This window comes from Dermochelys coriacea, chromosome 6, assembly GCF_009764565.3.
Source record: "Dermochelys coriacea isolate rDerCor1 chromosome 6, rDerCor1.pri.v4, whole genome shotgun sequence".
NCBI classification, from domain to species: Eukaryota; Metazoa; Chordata; order Testudines; family Dermochelyidae; genus Dermochelys; species Dermochelys coriacea.
Genome location: NC_050073.1, coordinates 357,892 through 374,589, shown reverse-complemented (window position 1 = coordinate 374,589; position 16,698 = coordinate 357,892). Strand labels below are relative to the sequence as shown.

Below are 16,698 nucleotides of genomic sequence, written 5' to 3'. Positions count from 1 at the left end.
TTCCCTTCACATGGATCATGTCCATGCCATAGTCCTGCAGGAGCAGGCTCCACCTCAGGAGTTTGGCGTTGGCTCCTTTCATCGGGTGCAGCCAGGTCGGGGAGAGTGGTCCGTGTACACGGTGAAGTGTCGCCCGAAGAGATCTGGCTCTAGTTTCTTGAGGGCCCACCCCATGGCCAGGCACTCCTTCTCGATGGCCGCGTAGTGTTGCTCGTGGGGTAGCAACTTCTTGCTCAGGTACACGATGGGGTGTCTCTCCCCCTTTTCATCCTCCTGCATTAACACCGCCCCTAGTCCCATGTCTGAGGCATCGGTGAACGCCATAAAGGGCTTGTCAAAGTCTGGGTTTGCCAGAACTGGGCCACTGACCAGAGCCTCCTTCAGCGCCCGGAAAGCCTCCTGGCACTGCTCGGTCCAGACCACCTTGTCTGGCTTCCCCTTCTTGCATAGCTCGGTGATGGGGGTGGCGATGGTGCTAAAGCAGGGCACAAACCTTCGGTAGTATCCCGCCACCCCAATAAAGGCCTGGACCTGCTTTTTGGTGTGGGGAGCAGGCCAGTCTCTGATCACCTCCACCTTAGCTGGTTGTGGCTTTAGGCGGCCGCTCCCCACCCAATGGCCCAGGTCAGATACTTCAGCCATCCCCACCTTGCACTTCTTGTCTTTGATGGTCAGCCCAGCCTCCTGGAGTCGGTCCAGCACTTGTCTAACCTGGGACACATGGTCCTCCCAGGTCTGGCTAAAGACACAGATGTCATCAATATACGCCACGGTAAAACTCTCCATCCCCCTCAGTAGCTGATCCACCAGGCGCTGGAAGGTGGCCGGCGCTCCCTTGAGGCCGAAAGGCAGGGTCAGGAACTCGTAGAGCCCCAGAGGGGTGATAAAGGCCGATTTCAGCCGGGCATCTGCATCCAGCAGCATTTGCCAGTAGCCCTTTGTAAGGTCCATGGTGGTGAGGTACCAGGCTCCTCCCAATTTGTCTAGGAGTTCGTCAGGCCTGGGCATGGGGTAGGCATCAGATACAGTGATGGCATTGAGCTTCCGATAGTCCACACAGAACCAGATCGACCCGTCCTTTTTGGGGACCAGCACCACCGGCGAGGCCCAAGGGCTGGCAGACGGCTGGATCACCCCCAAAGCCAGCATGTCCCTGACCTCTCTTTCCAGGTCCTGAGCAGTTTTCCCTGTGACTCGGAAGGGGGAGCATCTTGTCGGCAGGTGCGACCATGTCTGCACCGGTGGACAGTCAGATTAGGGTGTCCAGGCTGCTTGGAAAACAGCTGTCGGTACGGATGCAGCACCCCCCTGATCTCAGCTTGCTGGGCAGGGGTGAGCTGATCTGAGAGGGGAATTGTTTCCAGGGGTGAACCAGCTCTGGTCTCAGGGAATAGATCTACTAAAGGGTCATCTCCCAGCTCCTCCCAATGTCCACACACGGCCAACACCACATTCCCCCTGGCATAATATGGCTTCATCATATTCACATGGTACACCCGGCGGTGGTGGGCCCAGTTCAACAGCTCCACCACATAGTTTACCTCATTTCGCTGCTTGACAACCTTGAAAGGGCCCTACCAGGCAGCCTGTAGTTTGTTCTTTCTCACGGGGATGAGAACCATCACCGGATCCCCGGTGGCGTAGGCGCGGGCCCGCACCGTGCGGTCATACCAGACCTTCTGCTTCTTCTGGGCTCTGGCCAGATTCTCCCTTGCCAGGCCCATGAGTTCAGCAAGTCTCTCTCGGAAGATCAGGACATACTCCACCACTGACTCTCCATCGGGAGTGGCCTTCCCCTCCCATTCGTCTCTCATCAGGTCCAGGGGGCCCCTCACCCTCCTGCCATATAACAGTTCGAAAGGCGAAAATCCGGTAGGCTCCTGGGGTACCTCCCCGTACGCGAACAGCAGGTGAGGTAAGTGCTTGTCCCAATCCTGCGGGTGCTGGTTCATAAAGGTTTTCAGCATCATCTTTAGCGTCCCATTGAACCTCTCCACCAGCCCATTGGACTGGGGGGGATACGATGAGGCCAGTTGTGCTGGACCCCACATTTCTCCTACAAGCAGGAGCAGGGCCGACATGAAGTTGGACCCTTGGTCTGTCAAAACTTCCTTGGGAAACCCCACTCGGCTGAAAATGGTCAGCAGTGCATCTGCCACGGTGTCTGCTTCAATGGAAGCTCAGGGCACTGCCTCGGGGTAGCGAAATCTACGACCACCAGAATGTATTTCTTCCCCGACCAGGTCGTCTTGCTGAGAGGCCCCACTATGTCCATGGCCACCTTCTGGAAAGGTTCCTCTATGATGGGCAAAGGTCTCAAAGCCGCTTCCCCCTTGTCCCGGGCCTTTCCCACCCTCTGACTGGGGTCACAGGATCGGCAATACTGCCGGACAGTGGAAAGACCCCAGGCCAGTAAAAGTTCTGTAGCAGCCTCTGCCGGGTGCCCAGATTCCCTGATGCCCTGAGAGGGGGATGTCATGGGCCAGGTACAGGAGCTTGCGGTGATGCTTCTGGGGTACCACCAGCTGCCTCCTGACCCCACAGGACTCCACGTCCCCTGGGGAGCCATTCTCGGTACAGGAACCCCTTCTCCCACAGGAACCTCTCCTGGCAACCTCTCCCCATGGTCTGTACCACGCTGAGGTCAGCCAGGTACCTGAGCTTCCGCAAGGAGGGATCTTTCTGCAACTTGGCCTGGAACTCAGCGTCTGGGGAAGGGATGGGGCCTGGTTCCCTCTCACTGGCTGGGTCTGAGGCCACAGCCTCTCTGAGCCGTGCCCCTCGGCGCTCCCTCCCCACCAGGGTAGGCTCCTGCGCCTCCAGTGTGGTACCCTCCCCGAGGTCAGGGCGCAGTGCCCCTCGCCGGCTCTGGCTACGGGTCATGACCAGGGCACCCTGGGGTTTGCTTGGCCAGTCCTCCAGGTACCCTCCCATTAACACCTCAGTGGGCAAATGGTGGTGCACCCCCACGTCCTTGGGGCCCTCCTCGTCCCCCCATTTAAGGTGTACCCTTGCCACGGGCACCTTGAATGGGGTCCCGCCCACCCCCGTCAGGGTCAGGTAGGTGTCAGGCATCACCCGATCTGGGGTCACCACCTCGGGCCGGGCCAGTGTCACCTCCATGATCATATCCCAGTATCCATTGACCTTCCTCCCATCCACCTCCAGGGGAACAAGGCCCTCTCTCCGCAGGGACAACCCTGCGCCCACCCTGTAAACTGAGAACCCTGAGTCTGGGGCATCCAGCACCCGAGAGGAGCTGGCCTGGGGCCCTCCCCCATCCTGAGCAGTTGATAAGCTGCCAGCCCCACTTGCCTGGGAAGCCTGCCCCTCATCCAGCTGGGTTCCTACCCAGTTAGCCCTGTGTAGGTTCGGTCTGCTCAGTCTGTCCCTGAGCTTGGGGCACTGGGTCCATATGTGGCCTCTCTGGCCACAGTGCTAGCAGCCCATGTCCCGTTGGTCCCCTCGAAATGGTCGGTTGGCCCTGACACTGGATGTTCCCCTTGGGAGGGGGTTCTCCATATTTCCCCACTGGGAGGTCCCATGGTGACTCTCTCTCTGCATCATGGGGGGCCTGTTCCTTTGGGACTGCTCCCTGCCACCCCCTGTCCGGCTCTTCACAAACTCATCGGCTGTCCTGCGTGTCGCGGGTTCTCTGTTTTTTTGTCCACCAACCATAGCCTCAGGTCGAATGGGCACCACTCATATAGTTGCTCTAGTACAATCAGCTTAACCAGGTCTTCCTTCGTCTGGGCCCCCTCGGCCCACTTGGTGGTGTATCCCTCCATGCGGACGGCTAGTTGCAGATATGAGGCCTCAGGGGTTTTACGCTGACTCTGGAACCTTTTCTGATACATCTCAGGAGTCAGCCCAAACTCATGGAGCAGGGCCTTTTTGAATAGCTTGTAGTCCCCTTTCTCCACCCCTTCCAGTCGGCGGTACAATGCCATGGCTTTGGGTCCAGTAAGGGGGTGTGAGACCGGAGCCTGTCTGCAGGATCAACCTGGTGCAGCTTGCAGGCCATCTCAAAGGCATCCAGGAAATCATCTGTGTCCTCCCCATCCTTACGCAGGGCCAGGAGGCACTTATCAAAGCTAAGTGCCATCCTGGGTCCCCCCTCACTCACCGCAGCTGGGGGCTCACAGCTCCTCAGCTTGGCCAACTCCAGCTCATGCTGTCTCTGTTTCTCCTTCTCCTCCAGTTCGTGCTGACACTGCTTTTCCCGCTCTTCCCACTCTTCCTGCAGTTCCCGCTGCCTGAGCTCCAACTCTCTCAGTTTTAGCTCCTTCTCCCATAGCAGCCACCTCAGATCCAGCAATGGGGAGTTCTGCCAGGAGGATCCCCTGCTGGCCGCAGGGGTCACAGTGCCCTCAGTATTTGCTGGGCTCCTCCCGGCCCTTCCCCTAGGCATAGGGGTCTCAGGAAGCCCTCAGCAGCCTCCTGTTCACTCCCCGCTGGGACAGACACCAGTGCCTGCACTGCATCTGCCAGGTTGCTTCACTCAGAGACAGGGATCAGTTCATTCCAGCAATCTCCCTCCTCCAGCTGGGCAATCAGCTGTTCTTTGGTGAGCCTTCCAATGCGCAGCCCCCTCTGCTTGCACAGCTCCACCAGGTCGCTCTTAAGGTGCTTGCTATGCATCTACCTGCTGGCCACTCGCAGGCCTGTGGGCTTGCTGCTCCCCACGGTTTCCAGGGAGAACCCCTCATGTGCCAGCTCTTCTCAAGGTCACCACCTCTTTGCTGGGGTCGAGCTGCAAACTCCTCCACCCCAGGGACTGCTCGCTGCAATCCCCTGGGGTACTCTGTTACTGTAAAAGTCCTTGTCGCTGGTCACACACTCCCAGGGGTAACTGCCCCCACTGAAACCACTCTTCTCTGAGCCTTCAGCACACCTGGTCCTCGTCAATCCCCCTTCGTTTTACTGCTCCCCAGACACTTACTGCAGGAAGTGCCATCCATGGGGTGCAGTACATCCCACCACTGCCACCAGTTGTCTCGGAGTGTGGGAGAGTCTAGCCCCTGCACCCCTCTTCCTGGGATTCACCATGACACTCAGCCAGCCAGTAAAATGGAAGGTTTATTGGACAATAGGAACACAGTCTAAAACAGAGTTTGTGGGTACAACCAGGACCCCTCAGTCAAGTACTTCTGGGGGGGCAGGGAGCTTAAACCCCAACCCTGGGGTGCCCTGCGTTCTACCACCCAGCCCAAAAACTGAAACCAAAAAACCTGAATCCCCCAGTCTCACTCCTCCTCCCCCGGCTTTTCCTCCAGCCTTTGTCCAGTTTCCTGGGCAAAGGTGTCACCTGGGTCCAACCCCCTCCCCAGCTCCGGTTACAGGCTCGGGTCTCCTCACTCCAGTGGAGTCACCCCCAGCTCTCCCACCCCTGTGCAGACAGTCCCAGCAGAACTAGACACCATTCCCTAGTCAATCCACCCCGCTCCCTGCTGCGTCACACAAGGGTGTTATTCTGCCCCAGGAGCCACCTGGGTCCGGCTAAGCCTGCTGAGGCGCTAGTTGGGTCAAGCTGTAGATTACAGGGTCACAGGCTGTCTCTGGTCCCCATCCCCCCGTCTGAGGCTTGCCCTGCTGTGGGGCAGGCAGCGCTAATAACCCCATTGCCCAGAGGGGATCCGAGGCCCCAAGAGGCCGAGTGATGGGCTGTTACAGACTAACAGGTCGTGCCCACTCCTGGCCCCCTACGGTCCCTGGGGGGAACCCCCTTCAGTGTGACAGCCCTTCTTGGGGGTCCACCCTCTCCCGGGTCCACCTCCTGGAGCCGCACCTCTCTGAGCCTTAGCACGCCTGTCTCTGCCATGGGCCCCTCAGGGAGTCCCCTTGCTCTGGGCCCCGGGGCCTCAGTTGGGTGTGATTTGTTACCCAGCTATAGCTTATTAAAATATGTGCATGTTAAACCCAATATGTCATCTGCAAGGCTACAGCAGCAGTTCAAAATGGAGTCTGAACTACCATTCCGTAAACTCCATCTTGTACCCCCGTAATCCCGGCCTGGGGACGACTGGATCAAACCGATTTTTCCTGCCACTGGGCGATCTCAAGAGCAATTTTACCTCAGCCGGTTTCCCGCCTTTGCTGGGACCCTACCATGTGTTCCCACCACCGGCTGCAGAAAAGGCCGGCGCTCGTGGACAGGTGGCACAATCCGCCCTAGTGACTGGGCGTGCGCGGGTCAGGCCCTCCGTGAGCCATGCACCGTCAGGGGGTTACACGCTTATCGCCCGGGTGATTCGGGGTTCTGGGCCTGAGCTTCACGCTCCCGTTGTAAGCGGCGGTTCCCCTGTTTTGTGTTAATTTCTGTAGCGACGGTTTATTCATGCGTCTCCCCTGCCCCGTATTGTCCTTACTCCCGCAACACCCATACCCGCGGTTTCTAACGTCACCCATCGTCAGTTATTATTCCCCCGGCCTCGCACAGGGACGAGGCAGGCGGCTAGTCTCTCCTCTGGATCCCTGCACCACGAGACCCAGAGCATTACCTGGGCTCCCCTGCAAGGTGACACCTCCAGCCCCAGAGGAAATCATGTCCCCCCGTTCTCTGGCCCCAAGCGGCTCTCCGCTGGTGGCATAATGCAGGAGGGGTTATCCAGCGTCCAAACTCCAGGGCCTCAGGCCTGGCCCCCCTCAGCCCAGCCCAGCCCAGTCTCCCCTGCACCCAGGGGGGCTCTGCCTGCCCCCTCCCTTCAGCCCAGAGCCCCCCTGCTTCCCCGCTGGGCCTCTGAGATCCCCGGCCCCAAGCTCCCCCCTCTGTCCATTGTCTCCTCTCCAGATAAACAGGGTCGTAAACCGCGGTCGCTGGGGCCCCCTCTCTCCTCTGGACCCTGTGGCTGGACCCGGCTGGTCTGGTCACCGGGGTCCCCTCCCTGCAGCCCATTGTCCCCCCACTGGCCAGACCCGGCTGCGATTCCCGAGCTGGGCCTCCCGGTCCCCAGGTCACCCGTCGCTGGGGTCTCCATTCTCTGCACCATTGGCCGGGGTCCCACGTTCCCTCGCTGGTCCTGTGTAACCACAAACTCCCTCTCCCCTCCCCTCGTTAAACCTGTAACACCCAGGAAAACTGAGTCCAACCTGTCACGGAGTCCCCGGGCGATGCTCTGGAGCTGCTCCCTACGAAGCCAGGCAAGACTCTGGGGAAGTCTCCTCTCTGGGAGCAGCCTGTCTGCAGGACACACAGCTCACCCGGCTTCCCCCTTCCTGGGTCTGACCTCGGAGCATTCAGCATCCTCTGCCCCACTGTGTGCTTCCCACAGCCAGTCCGCCCAGGCGGGGTCCTGGGGGGGCCAGAGGGTCCTGCCCCCCAACTCCGCAGTCAGACGGGACTCTCAGCCAGCCAGTAAAACAGAAGGTTTATTAGACGACAGGAACAGGGTCTAAACCAGAGCTTGTAGGTACAGAGAACAGGACCCCTCAGCTGGGTCCATTTTTGGGGGGCAGACAATCACGTCTGCACTTCACGCCATGTTCCCAGCCAGCCCCAAACTGAAACTCTCTCCAACCCCCCTCCTCTGGGCTTCGTCCCTTTCCCGGGCAGGAGGGCACCGGATTCCTTTGTTCTCCAACCCTTTAGCTCTCACCTGGCAGGGAGGAAGGGCCCAGGCCATCAGTGGCCAGGAGACAGAGTGTCACCATTTATGTACCCTGGCCCTTTGCTCTGCAACAATCACACCCCCTTATCCCACCCCCTAGAGACTAAAGAACTGCCTAGGGAAACTGAGGCACCCCTACAGTATTCAGAGGAAACATTAAGAACAGCCCCACTTCGTCACGGAGGAGGAGTCTGACAGAGCACCCCGGCCATAACCCTCCCCCCCAGCTGAACAGAGAATGGGGGAGGGCTCTGAGGGACAAGCAGAGTGGTTAGAGCGGGAGCTGGTATCAGGAATTGCACCCCAGGATAAACCCGGGGCCGGCAATAGGAGCCGGGGCTCAGGGTGGGGTCACCATGCAGGCCCAGGTACTATCACAGCCACCAACCTACTACTGCTGCTGCTGGGGTGAACTGCTGTCTGCTGAGTCTTCCCACCAATCAGGCGCTGGAGCCAATCAGGGGCCAGCTGCGCTCTTTAGGTGGCTCAGTGGCAGACCAGCCCCGATCCCGGACACCCAGGGGCAGGGGTGGTTTGCAGGCAGCTCGCTGCCTCTGCCCTTTCCCAGCTCTTATCGGATGAAGAATTTTGGGGTGGGGTTTTGCTCCAATGGCATGAACTGCAGAGTGCTCCGGGCTGCCTGGACCTTGCCCTGCTGGCCTGTGACTCTGCCCCGAGGGACCGTGCCAGGGTGGGGCTCAGCAGGGCCCGGCCGGGCACAGGCAATGCCAGAGACACTTGTCACTAACGACAGGTTCGTTCTCTGCTGGCTACGCAGAGAGCGATGGTGAAGCTGAGTGTGTGAGACGCACTGAGACTGTCTGAGTTTTATTAACGCCGTGATCAGTACGAGCAAAGTCACAGAACTAGAGAGACAAGCATTGAAGCAGGATCTGCACCACGAACACTCACAGGTCCGCAAGCCAGGGGTTCCTTTTCCGGTGAGATAAGCGTTAAGGGCGCCACCACCCTGCCGGCCCGAGATCCCCCTGAGAGCTGGGTTTGGTTCCCCACCTGTTCCTGATACCCCCCTTTCTGAGACCACGTGTGATTATGTCTTGGCCACGTGCCCACGTTTGCCATTCCTGGGGCTTGGACAATTGTAAGCGTTTGCACAGCTGGAGGGGTCTCTGGAGCGCAAATGAGGGGTCTGGCTGCATAAAGCTGTGCCCGGGTTGCTAGTCCATCCCAAGCCCTGTGGCTCAATCTTCTGGCCCCAGGCTCCTCACTCAAGCTAGGGTTTGTTAGTGCTCACGTGGCCCTGTGCTAACACCAGGCCTCCTCCAGCAACACCTGACTGCAGGTCCCTGTGAAACCCATTGCAAAGGGATCTTGCCGTCCCTTCACTTCCTCCTACCTGCAGAGCACTCTTAGTTTTATTTGCGCGAATTTAACAAGCAGCTGAACTCGTTCTCAGATATAAATGATCATTCAGCAGATCACCTGCACTCGGGTCAGGGGGCAAAGGCTAACCTGTGTGTGCCAGGCAGGGAGGAGCAGGACCCAGCTGGCCCCAGGCGACACCTGGCCCGAGCGCTGGTTCCCAGCAGAAGGGTCCGCGGGGATCAGGGAGGGGTCACAGCCCAGTAACAACAGCTGCACAGGGCGTGCAGAGAGACAGCTTCCCTGCTGGCCTCAGCACTGATCAGAGAGAAAACCACACCCCGCCCACACACCGGACACAGCGAGGGGCCGGGGACATGGGGGCGACCACACAGGAGCCTATGACGGTAGCAGAGAGGACACAGGCTGTGTCTGTGCAGAGAGCTCCTGCTGCGGCCAGCAGCTCAGTCACTCCCCGGAGCAGTAAGGGCAGGAAGTGGCTGCTGGGAGGCCGGAGCACGGGATGCCCACAGGCCGAGGGGGGTGCTGGAGGCACAGACAGCGCTGCGGGATGGAGAGTCATGGTGCTGCAGGCAGCAGTGGGATCCTCCTATCTGCTCCGCGAGGAGATCGCCTCCCGAGCCCACTGGAACTTCTGACACAGGGGGTCCCAGATCTGCTCCGTCGCCTGCTCCATCATTTGCTCCACCATCTGTGCACCGGCCATGGGGGAGAGCAGAGTTAGTGCCCAGAGGGAGAGACGTGGGTCTCCACAGGGGCCAGGCCCCTCAGCTGTCTAAGGATGCTTACAGGTGCTGACACCAGCCCAGGGTGTCTCTCTGGACAAGATGCTATGAACAAACTCCTGGGTGTGCCTCTCCCCATGTGTGAAGGTGATGCCCCCCCATAATATCACTGGGGCAGGCCCCGTTTTTCCTGTGCCTTCCCGGGAATGTCTCTCAGGATACCCGAATTGTCCCGGCTCTTCGCCCTGCGCAGGAGCCTCTGGTCCTACAAGCGCCTGGTCGGGACGAGGCTGCCCGGAGCGAAACGAGTTCTGGGCTCACCCCAACCCCCTGCCATCCCTGGGAACGAGAGGGGAGGGGAGGACGTGTCAGACCCAGAGCAGACAGGGCCAGAGAGGTCTGTGTTAGCCAGGCGACCGATGCTGGGGCCAGTGCTGGGCACTTGCTGAGCAAACTCAGCCCTCACCTTCCTTGGCCGGCTGTCGGTGTCGCAGCAGAGCCAGCCCCCCATGGCCATGGCCAGCAGCAGTGACGCTCGCAGCATCCACAGCATGACCCTGAGCCTCATCTCCAGGCCACCAGCTGCTGGGGATGCACACATCAGAGAGACCTCCCGGACGCTGCCCTCCCTGCTCCCCCACGCGATCCCACCACCAAGCCCAGGGGACCCCAGCGCCCACCGACTCCCGGGTTCTCTGGCCCCCGACCCCAGCTCCTGGGGTATCACACGGACACACCCTCAGACTCCCCAGGGATCTGCCTGCCCCAGTGGGAGCCACCCCCGGGTTATGTATGGCCCTGGAACAAGGGAGTCCAGAGTTCGGGGACCAGAACTGGGCCCGACCAAGGGCCAGTTACGGGGGAGAAGGAAGGGCCTGAGTCAAGGCTGGGGACATACTGGCTGTGACGAAGTGGGACTGTTCTTAATGTTTCCTCTGAATATTGTGAGGGTGCCTCAGTTTCCCCTAGGCAGTTCTTAAGTATCTAGGTGGTGGGATAAGGGTGTATGATCATTGCAGAGCCCTACAGGGCAGGTTTGTGCAAGGGTCTGGACACACAGAAGGGCCAACACCCTGTTTCCTGGCCACTGATGGCCAGGACCCTGCCCCCCTGCAAGGTGAGAGCTAAAGGGTGGGAGAACAAAGGAATCCGGTGCCCTCCTGGCCCGGGAAAGGGACAAAGCCCAGAGGAGGAGTTGGGGCTTGAGAGAGTTTCAGTTTGGGGCTGGCTGGGGACAAGGAGTGAAGTGCAGACGGGGTTGTCTGATTCACTGCCCCCCGAAAATGGACCCGGCTGAAGGGTCCTGTTCTCTGCACCAACAAACTCTGTGGTACTCCTTTTCTTTTTGCGAATACAGACTAACACGGCTGCTACTCTGAAACCATGTTCCTGTCGTCTAATAAACCTTCTGTTCTACTGGCTGGCTGAGAGTCATGTCTGACTGCGGAGTTGGGGGGCAGGACCCTCTGGCTTCCCCAGGACCCCGCCTGGGCGGACTGGCTGTGGGAAGTGCATGGAGGGCAGAGGATGCTGAATGCTCCGAGGTCAGACCCAGGAAGGGAGAAGCTGTGTGAGCTGCGTGTCCTGCAGACAGGCTGCTCACAGAAAGGAGACTTCCTCAGGGTCCTGCCTGGCTTCATGGGGAGCAGCTCCAGAGCATCGCCCGGGGACTCCGTGACACCGGCCCAGCCCAGGATCGTTCCGTGGGGACGGAGCGGGGAGGGCAAGGGGTAATGGGACAGGGGATTCCCAACTGCAGCCCAGAACCCGTCCCCCAGTAGCGCCTGGGCTGTGAGCCCAGAGAACCGACCCCCTGAGAATGACGGAGGGGAACAAAGTTGCCCTGCTGGCTGGACGGGGATGGACGTGGTGGGGCTGATACTGCAGTGAGGGGCACCCAGGCCAGGGCAACCTGGCGGCCTCACCCCTGAAGGCGATCCGGAAGTCAGCCTGGCGGGACTGGTTCAGCAGGGGGTGCCATGCCCGGCAGGATAAGAGCGCCCCCAGATCCTGCTCCGTGGGGGTGAATCTGTAGACGGTCACCAGGCTGAAGGTCTCGTCCCGGTGCCCCCGGCGCGCGGCAGAGATGAAGGAGGCGTTTAGCTCCCGCCCGTCCCGGAGCCAGGACACTGCGATGTGCTGGGGATAAAACCCCCGCACGCAGCACACCAGGACACTGTCCTCCTCCCTCTGCACCACGGGGCTGGGCACCTCGACCCGCGGCAGCGGTGGGGGAGACAGAGACGGGGAGTCCAGAGAGCCGGGCAGGGGGTCTTCTAGGGCAGACTCATGCCCATCCTGCCTGCTAACCAGCACCCCAGCCGTGCCCTGCTCATGCCCTGCTGACTCCCTGCCCTGGCACCCGCGGACACTGACCCTGGCCGAGGCTCTGGGGCTGGGGCCGCACCTGGGCTCCCCGCTCTGCCAGAGACCCGGCCCCAGCTCCTAGGGCAGCGGGAATACGATCCTGGGAGGCCCCTGTGCTTGCGCCCCTACCTGCAACTTGCACCTGGACCTTCCCCTCCCCGTGCTGCCCAGCGTAGCGCACGGAGCAGCGGTAGCGGCCCTGGTCGGCCAGCGTGACGCCGGGCAGGAGCAGTGGGGCCTGGGTGTGTCCCTGCTGCTGGGAGAACAGGATGGTGCCCACCCGGATGCTGATGGAGATGCCGTCCAACTCCGCCACTCTCTCGTCCTGGAAGTACCAGCTGACCAGCAGCGTCTGGTCCCTCACCCCACCGTGCGGCGCCATGGGGAAGCTGCATGTCAGGAGCACGTCGGAGCCCAGAAGCGCCGTCACCGGGGAGGGGTCGGTGGAGACAGGGAAAGCGCCAGCTGTGGGGGGAAGCACGACACAGATCCAGGGTCCTGGGGGGGGAAGGGCCTGTGTCCCATTCCCCCCACAGCCCGCCAGCCCCCTGCCCTGGGGTGGGATTGGAGCTGGTGCCCCCCAGAGGGGAAAGGCCCCCATCCAAGTCCCTGCCCCCCTCACCTCCGAGCCAGCCAGGCATCCACGACCAGCTGGTTTTTCAAATGAGCCCCCTGTGGTTTTGGGATCCGGACCCCTCACACCCGGGCATTGGCCGGGGCAGATGGGGGTCCAGAGAGGCAGCCCCCCCATTCCTTCCATAGTCACCAGCGCTCCCCAGCCCTAGAAGCAGCACGATCCCCACTGCCATGGCGGTGAGGCTGGACTGAGCCTCCCCTGCTTCCAGGGGCCGTGAAGTGCAGGCTACGTCATTCCCCCGCCTACTTAAAATACACGCGGCAGAGGTGTGTGTGTGTCTAAGAATAGCATACACACCCACCACACCCCCCCATGCGAACCACAGAGTCCTGCTCGCAGCCAGGCGGTGTCAGGATGAATGGGGCCCCGAGGATGCTTTGGGTTACAGCCCCGCAATGAATGGGGGGATCAACCCTGGCCCCACACACTTTCCCCTCCCCTTTGCAGCCCCATGGAGGGTCAGGCGGTGGACAGGAGCCAGGACTGCTGGGTCCAGTTCCCACCGCTACCACCAACGGTCTGTGTGACCTGGGCCAAATCCCTTCCTCCCTCTGGGCCTCTGTGTTGGACCCCAGGGGTTGCTGAGCCGGCTGTGTGGGGCTCTCAGAGCCCAGCCCATGCCAGCCACCACGCCATGGGGGACGCAGGAGCTGTGGGAGCCGTTACTCCGAGGTGCGGTGACTCCTCCTTGCGCTGTGAACGTCCGGCTGTGGGCGGCCTAACATAAGAGGCCAGGGTTGCCTCAGACAGGCCTGTAACACCCCTCCCCAGCCACAGCAGCTGCTTCTGCCTGGCTGGGTGCAGAGCATGGCAGATGTCAGCAGCCCGGCTCGGTGTCCAAGGCTCACCCAGGTCCTGGGCACCGAGACAGCTGCCAAGGTGCCGGCGGGGGAGCAGATTGTCCGGGCACCTGCAGAGCCCTCAGTGGGAACACGGCATCGCTGCCTTTGTGGCTGAGGTCCCAGCTGTCGGCGGTGGGAAGCAGCAGGCTGCCTCGGTTTCCGTCTCATCCCTCACGTGGCACAGCACCGTACGACTTCTCCAGGGACCCTGCTTACGGTTAGCTCCTGGCAAGGGCGATGGCCGGGGATCCGGACTCCCCAGCCACATGCGCTCGGGGCTGGGCAATGGCACCAGGTCGGCCCTTCACTCAGGGCCCGCCTGGAATGCAGGCCCTCCGGAATATCACCAGGTACAGGAAGGCCCCCGGCTGGGTCCCCAGCCTGCCCCGCCAGCCCCGGCGGCTGTTGATGCAGCAGGGGTGACCCCAGATCTCCTCCAGCAGCTGCTTGGCATCGAGGGCACCGTCCAGCCTGGTGAAGTATGTGTGCAGCTTCTCACCGGCCTGCGCCTCGCCCGCCCCCACCTCCCACAGGCAGGGCCGCATGAAGACCACCCCGTCCGGCACCGTGCCAGCAAGGACCCCCTCCGCTGGCCCCAGCCCCGCCAGGATCTCCCGGGCTCGCCCCAGGAAGCAAGCCGGGGGGATCTGGCTCATGGCCTGGCACTGCGCCAGGTAGCCCGGGTACTGGCCCATCAGCTGGCAAAAGTCGTCCTTGAGGAACTGCACCAGCTCGTCCGCCAGCGCCCCCCGGTGGCGGAAATGGGCAGCGATGCCACGCAGCAGTGCCTCCATGTCGCCGGTGGGCTCCCCCGGCCGGCCGCCCCGCTGGGCGTAGGTCACCAGGAAGACGATGCTGGCCGGGCCGTTCCTGACGCGCGAGACGTTGAGGCAGCGGGGGTGGGTGCCACAGAACCGGCCCAGCAGGTGCCTCACGGTGCGGAGCCCGGACTCTGGCCCCGGCCGGCAGTAGTAGGTGCAGGTTTTCTCATAGCCAGCTGCCCTGCGGTGCCAGGCCTGGCACCACGGCCCGGCCTCCCAGAGATAGTGCGTCAGTGCCCGGGTGCAGCCAATGTAGAACCAGCAGCCAGGGTCCCCGGAGACCTCCTGGAGCCGGGCCTCCAACTCGCCGGGGGCCACCGCCTGCATCCGCCGGCACTGAGCAAACCGGGCGTGGAAACCGTGAACCGCGGCCAGGAACTCCTGGGCCAGCTTCCCCTGCAGGGCCGTGGCCGGGGTCCCCGCAGGGCTGCCCGCCTCCAGTGCCACCCTGATGGCCAGCAGATCTGCATTCAGGGTCCGGAGCACCTCCGCCATCGCTGCACCCGGCTGCTGCTCCCACCCCGGGATGGTGCCCTGAGGGGGGACGCATAGAGCAGGGTCAGCACCTGCAGCCTGATCCAAGCCCCTGGACCCAGCCAAATACGGAGCGGGCTTAGGCTAACGGAGACGGCTTCTGGGGGAGGTCCCCAGCGATCAACCCCTGCGTTTGCTCTGGCCTGCCCCACATCTCACCTCGGGGAAGGCAGCAGGGAATAGACAGGCCTCCCTAATGCACTGCGGGGTAGGGGGAGTGCTGCTATCCCCACTGCACAGATGGGGAAACTGAGGATGGGAGATCAGCCCAAGGTGAAGCGGCAAATCACTGGAAGACTGAGGAGAGAACCCAGGAGTCCTGGCTCCCAGACTCCACCCCATCCCAGACCCCCTGCTCTAACCACCAGCCCCTACTTCCCTCCCAGATCCGGGAAAGAACCCAGGAGTCCTGCCTCCCAGACTCCACCCCCTCCCAGACCCCTGCTCTAACCACCAGCCCACTCCCCTCCCAGATCCGGGAAAGAACCCAGGAGTCCTGCCTCCCAGCCCCCCTGCTCTAACCACCAAACCCCACCCCCTCCCACAGTCGGGAACCCAGGAATCCTGGCTTGTTTCTCTGCCTTAGCCCCAGACTCTACTTTCTGCGCAGCCAGAAGCGCCTCAGCCACTGAGCGAAGGGACCCCACCCCGAACCCCAGTACGGAGCCCCCCACGACCCGCTGCTCGTCCCGCCCTGCTCCCGCCCCGCCACTGACCTCGGGAGGGGGCTGTGAGCTGCGGGGCCGAGCTGCCCCCTGCGCACAGGACGCAGCGAAAGCGAAAGCTGGAGAATTGCGCAATGTTTGCGCCTCGCCTCGCTGCTGGCAGCTCCAGCCCTGCCCGGCCCCCGGGGGTGGGGCAGCTCGGAGCCATTGGCAGTGGACCCCCCGGGGCCCCGCAGCCCCCGCGCCCCGCAGCCACAGCCGGACCCCCCCCCCGCCCCGTGTGGCGGCAGCTGCGCCTCCGGACAGGGCTGTGTCCGCTCCCTTGCGGGGGGGCCCTTCGCCCGGCGCTGGGGTCGGGCCGGCTGGGGTGACCCCCGGGGAGACCCCGCACCCACTGCAGCGCTGCCCTCGTCTGGCTCCACGTCCACGCTTGGGGGTCCTGGTCCGTGGGGATGGTGCCAGCTCGGCAATCCCTGGGGTGCCAACCTCCTGGGCGACCCCACAGAGAACCCCCTCCCGCTCTCCCTGGCCTGGTCTGTCCACATCCCCCTCCCAGCCGGGTATGGGGCAGCAGCTCCCCGCACCCCCCCCCGGTGGGCATGGGGGCCGTCGCTCCCTGAGGGCTCCTGCAGGTGGCACTGCCCAGGGCAGGGTGCAAAGGGGGGTGCGGGGTGCGGGCACTCTGGATGTGGTGGAGAGGGAGAGGTGCATTCGGGGAGCTCCTCCCAGTCCCCAGGGGAGCAGACGGGGTGTCCCCTGAGGCCCAGTGCAGCCAGCCTGGCCTGGGACCCGCACAGTCAGGGGAAATGTGGGTAACCAGAGACACCCCTGTCGCCGGGGGGCATGCGGCACTTCTTCCCTCCTGTGGTGTGGGGCTAAGCACACGCTTGCTGCCCGACACCACCGCCCCTGCACACATTGGCTACAGCTCTCAGCACCTGCTCAGCCATGCCCAGCTCGCACCGGCCCTACCTGCCTCTGCTCACCACGACGCCACTGCCCGGCACCTCCTTCCCCAGCAGGTGGAGGGGCCCGGTGCCACCGGGGGGCTCTGAGGCAGGCAGACCCAGAGTGGGCTTCAGCGCAGCCCGAAACCTGCTCACTCTGCCAGGATGAGGCCCAGTGGGGAATCGGAGGACGTGGGGGGGTGAAGCCC

The 16,698-nt window shown here is 62.4% G+C and overlaps 2 protein-coding genes across 4 annotated transcripts; both read right to left on the bottom strand.

Moving 5' to 3' along the window:
- Positions 1–8,206: 8,206 nt before the first annotated feature.
- Positions 8,207–15,151, bottom strand: LOC122460750 (natural cytotoxicity triggering receptor 3 ligand 1-like). Of its 3 annotated transcripts, none has more exons than XM_043517074.1 (5): positions 15,037–15,151; positions 12,173–12,508; positions 11,602–11,904; positions 8,653–9,642; positions 8,207–8,621 (listed from the first exon to the last, which is right to left on the bottom strand). In XM_043517074.1, exons 2-4 carry the CDS (start codon positions 12,423–12,425, stop codon positions 9,395–9,397), a joined length of 804 nt encoding a protein of 267 aa, XP_043373009.1. In that variant the 5' UTR covers positions 12,426–12,508; positions 15,037–15,151; the 3' UTR covers positions 8,207–8,621; positions 8,653–9,394. The 3 variants fall into 3 exon arrangements, with proteins under 3 accessions (XP_043373009.1, XP_043373008.1, XP_043373007.1); XM_043517073.1 differs by lacking the exon at positions 15,037–15,151 and adding an exon at positions 13,529–13,667; XM_043517072.1 differs by lacking the exon at positions 15,037–15,151 and adding an exon at positions 13,184–13,271.
- On the bottom strand, positions 13,827–15,740 carry LOC122460749. The gene is made up of 2 exons (XM_043517053.1): positions 15,594–15,740; positions 13,827–14,877 (listed from the first exon to the last, which is right to left on the bottom strand). The coding sequence occupies exon 2, from the start codon at positions 14,836–14,838 to the stop codon at positions 13,831–13,833; it is 1,008 nt and encodes a 335-aa protein (XP_043372988.1). The 5' UTR covers positions 14,839–14,877; positions 15,594–15,740; the 3' UTR covers positions 13,827–13,830.
- Positions 15,741–16,698: the final 958 nt, after the last annotated feature.

Coding starts and splice junctions, on each gene's coding strand:
- LOC122460750 (XM_043517074.1), bottom strand. CDS start 12,425: ATGGCGCCGCACGGTGGGGTGAGGGACCAGACGCTGCTGGTCAGCTGG. Junction 11,905..12,172: donor GGTCCAGGTGCAAGTTGCAG/GTAGGGGCGCAA, acceptor TGTCTCCCCCAC/CGCTGCCGCGGGTCGAGGTG. Junction 9,643..11,601: donor CTTCCGGATCGCCTTCAGGG/GTGAGGCCGCCA, acceptor GCCGGTGCACAG/ATGGTGGAGCAAATGATGGA.
- LOC122460749 (XM_043517053.1), bottom strand. CDS start 14,838: ATGGCGGAGGTGCTCCGGACCCTGAATGCAGATCTGCTGGCCATCAGG.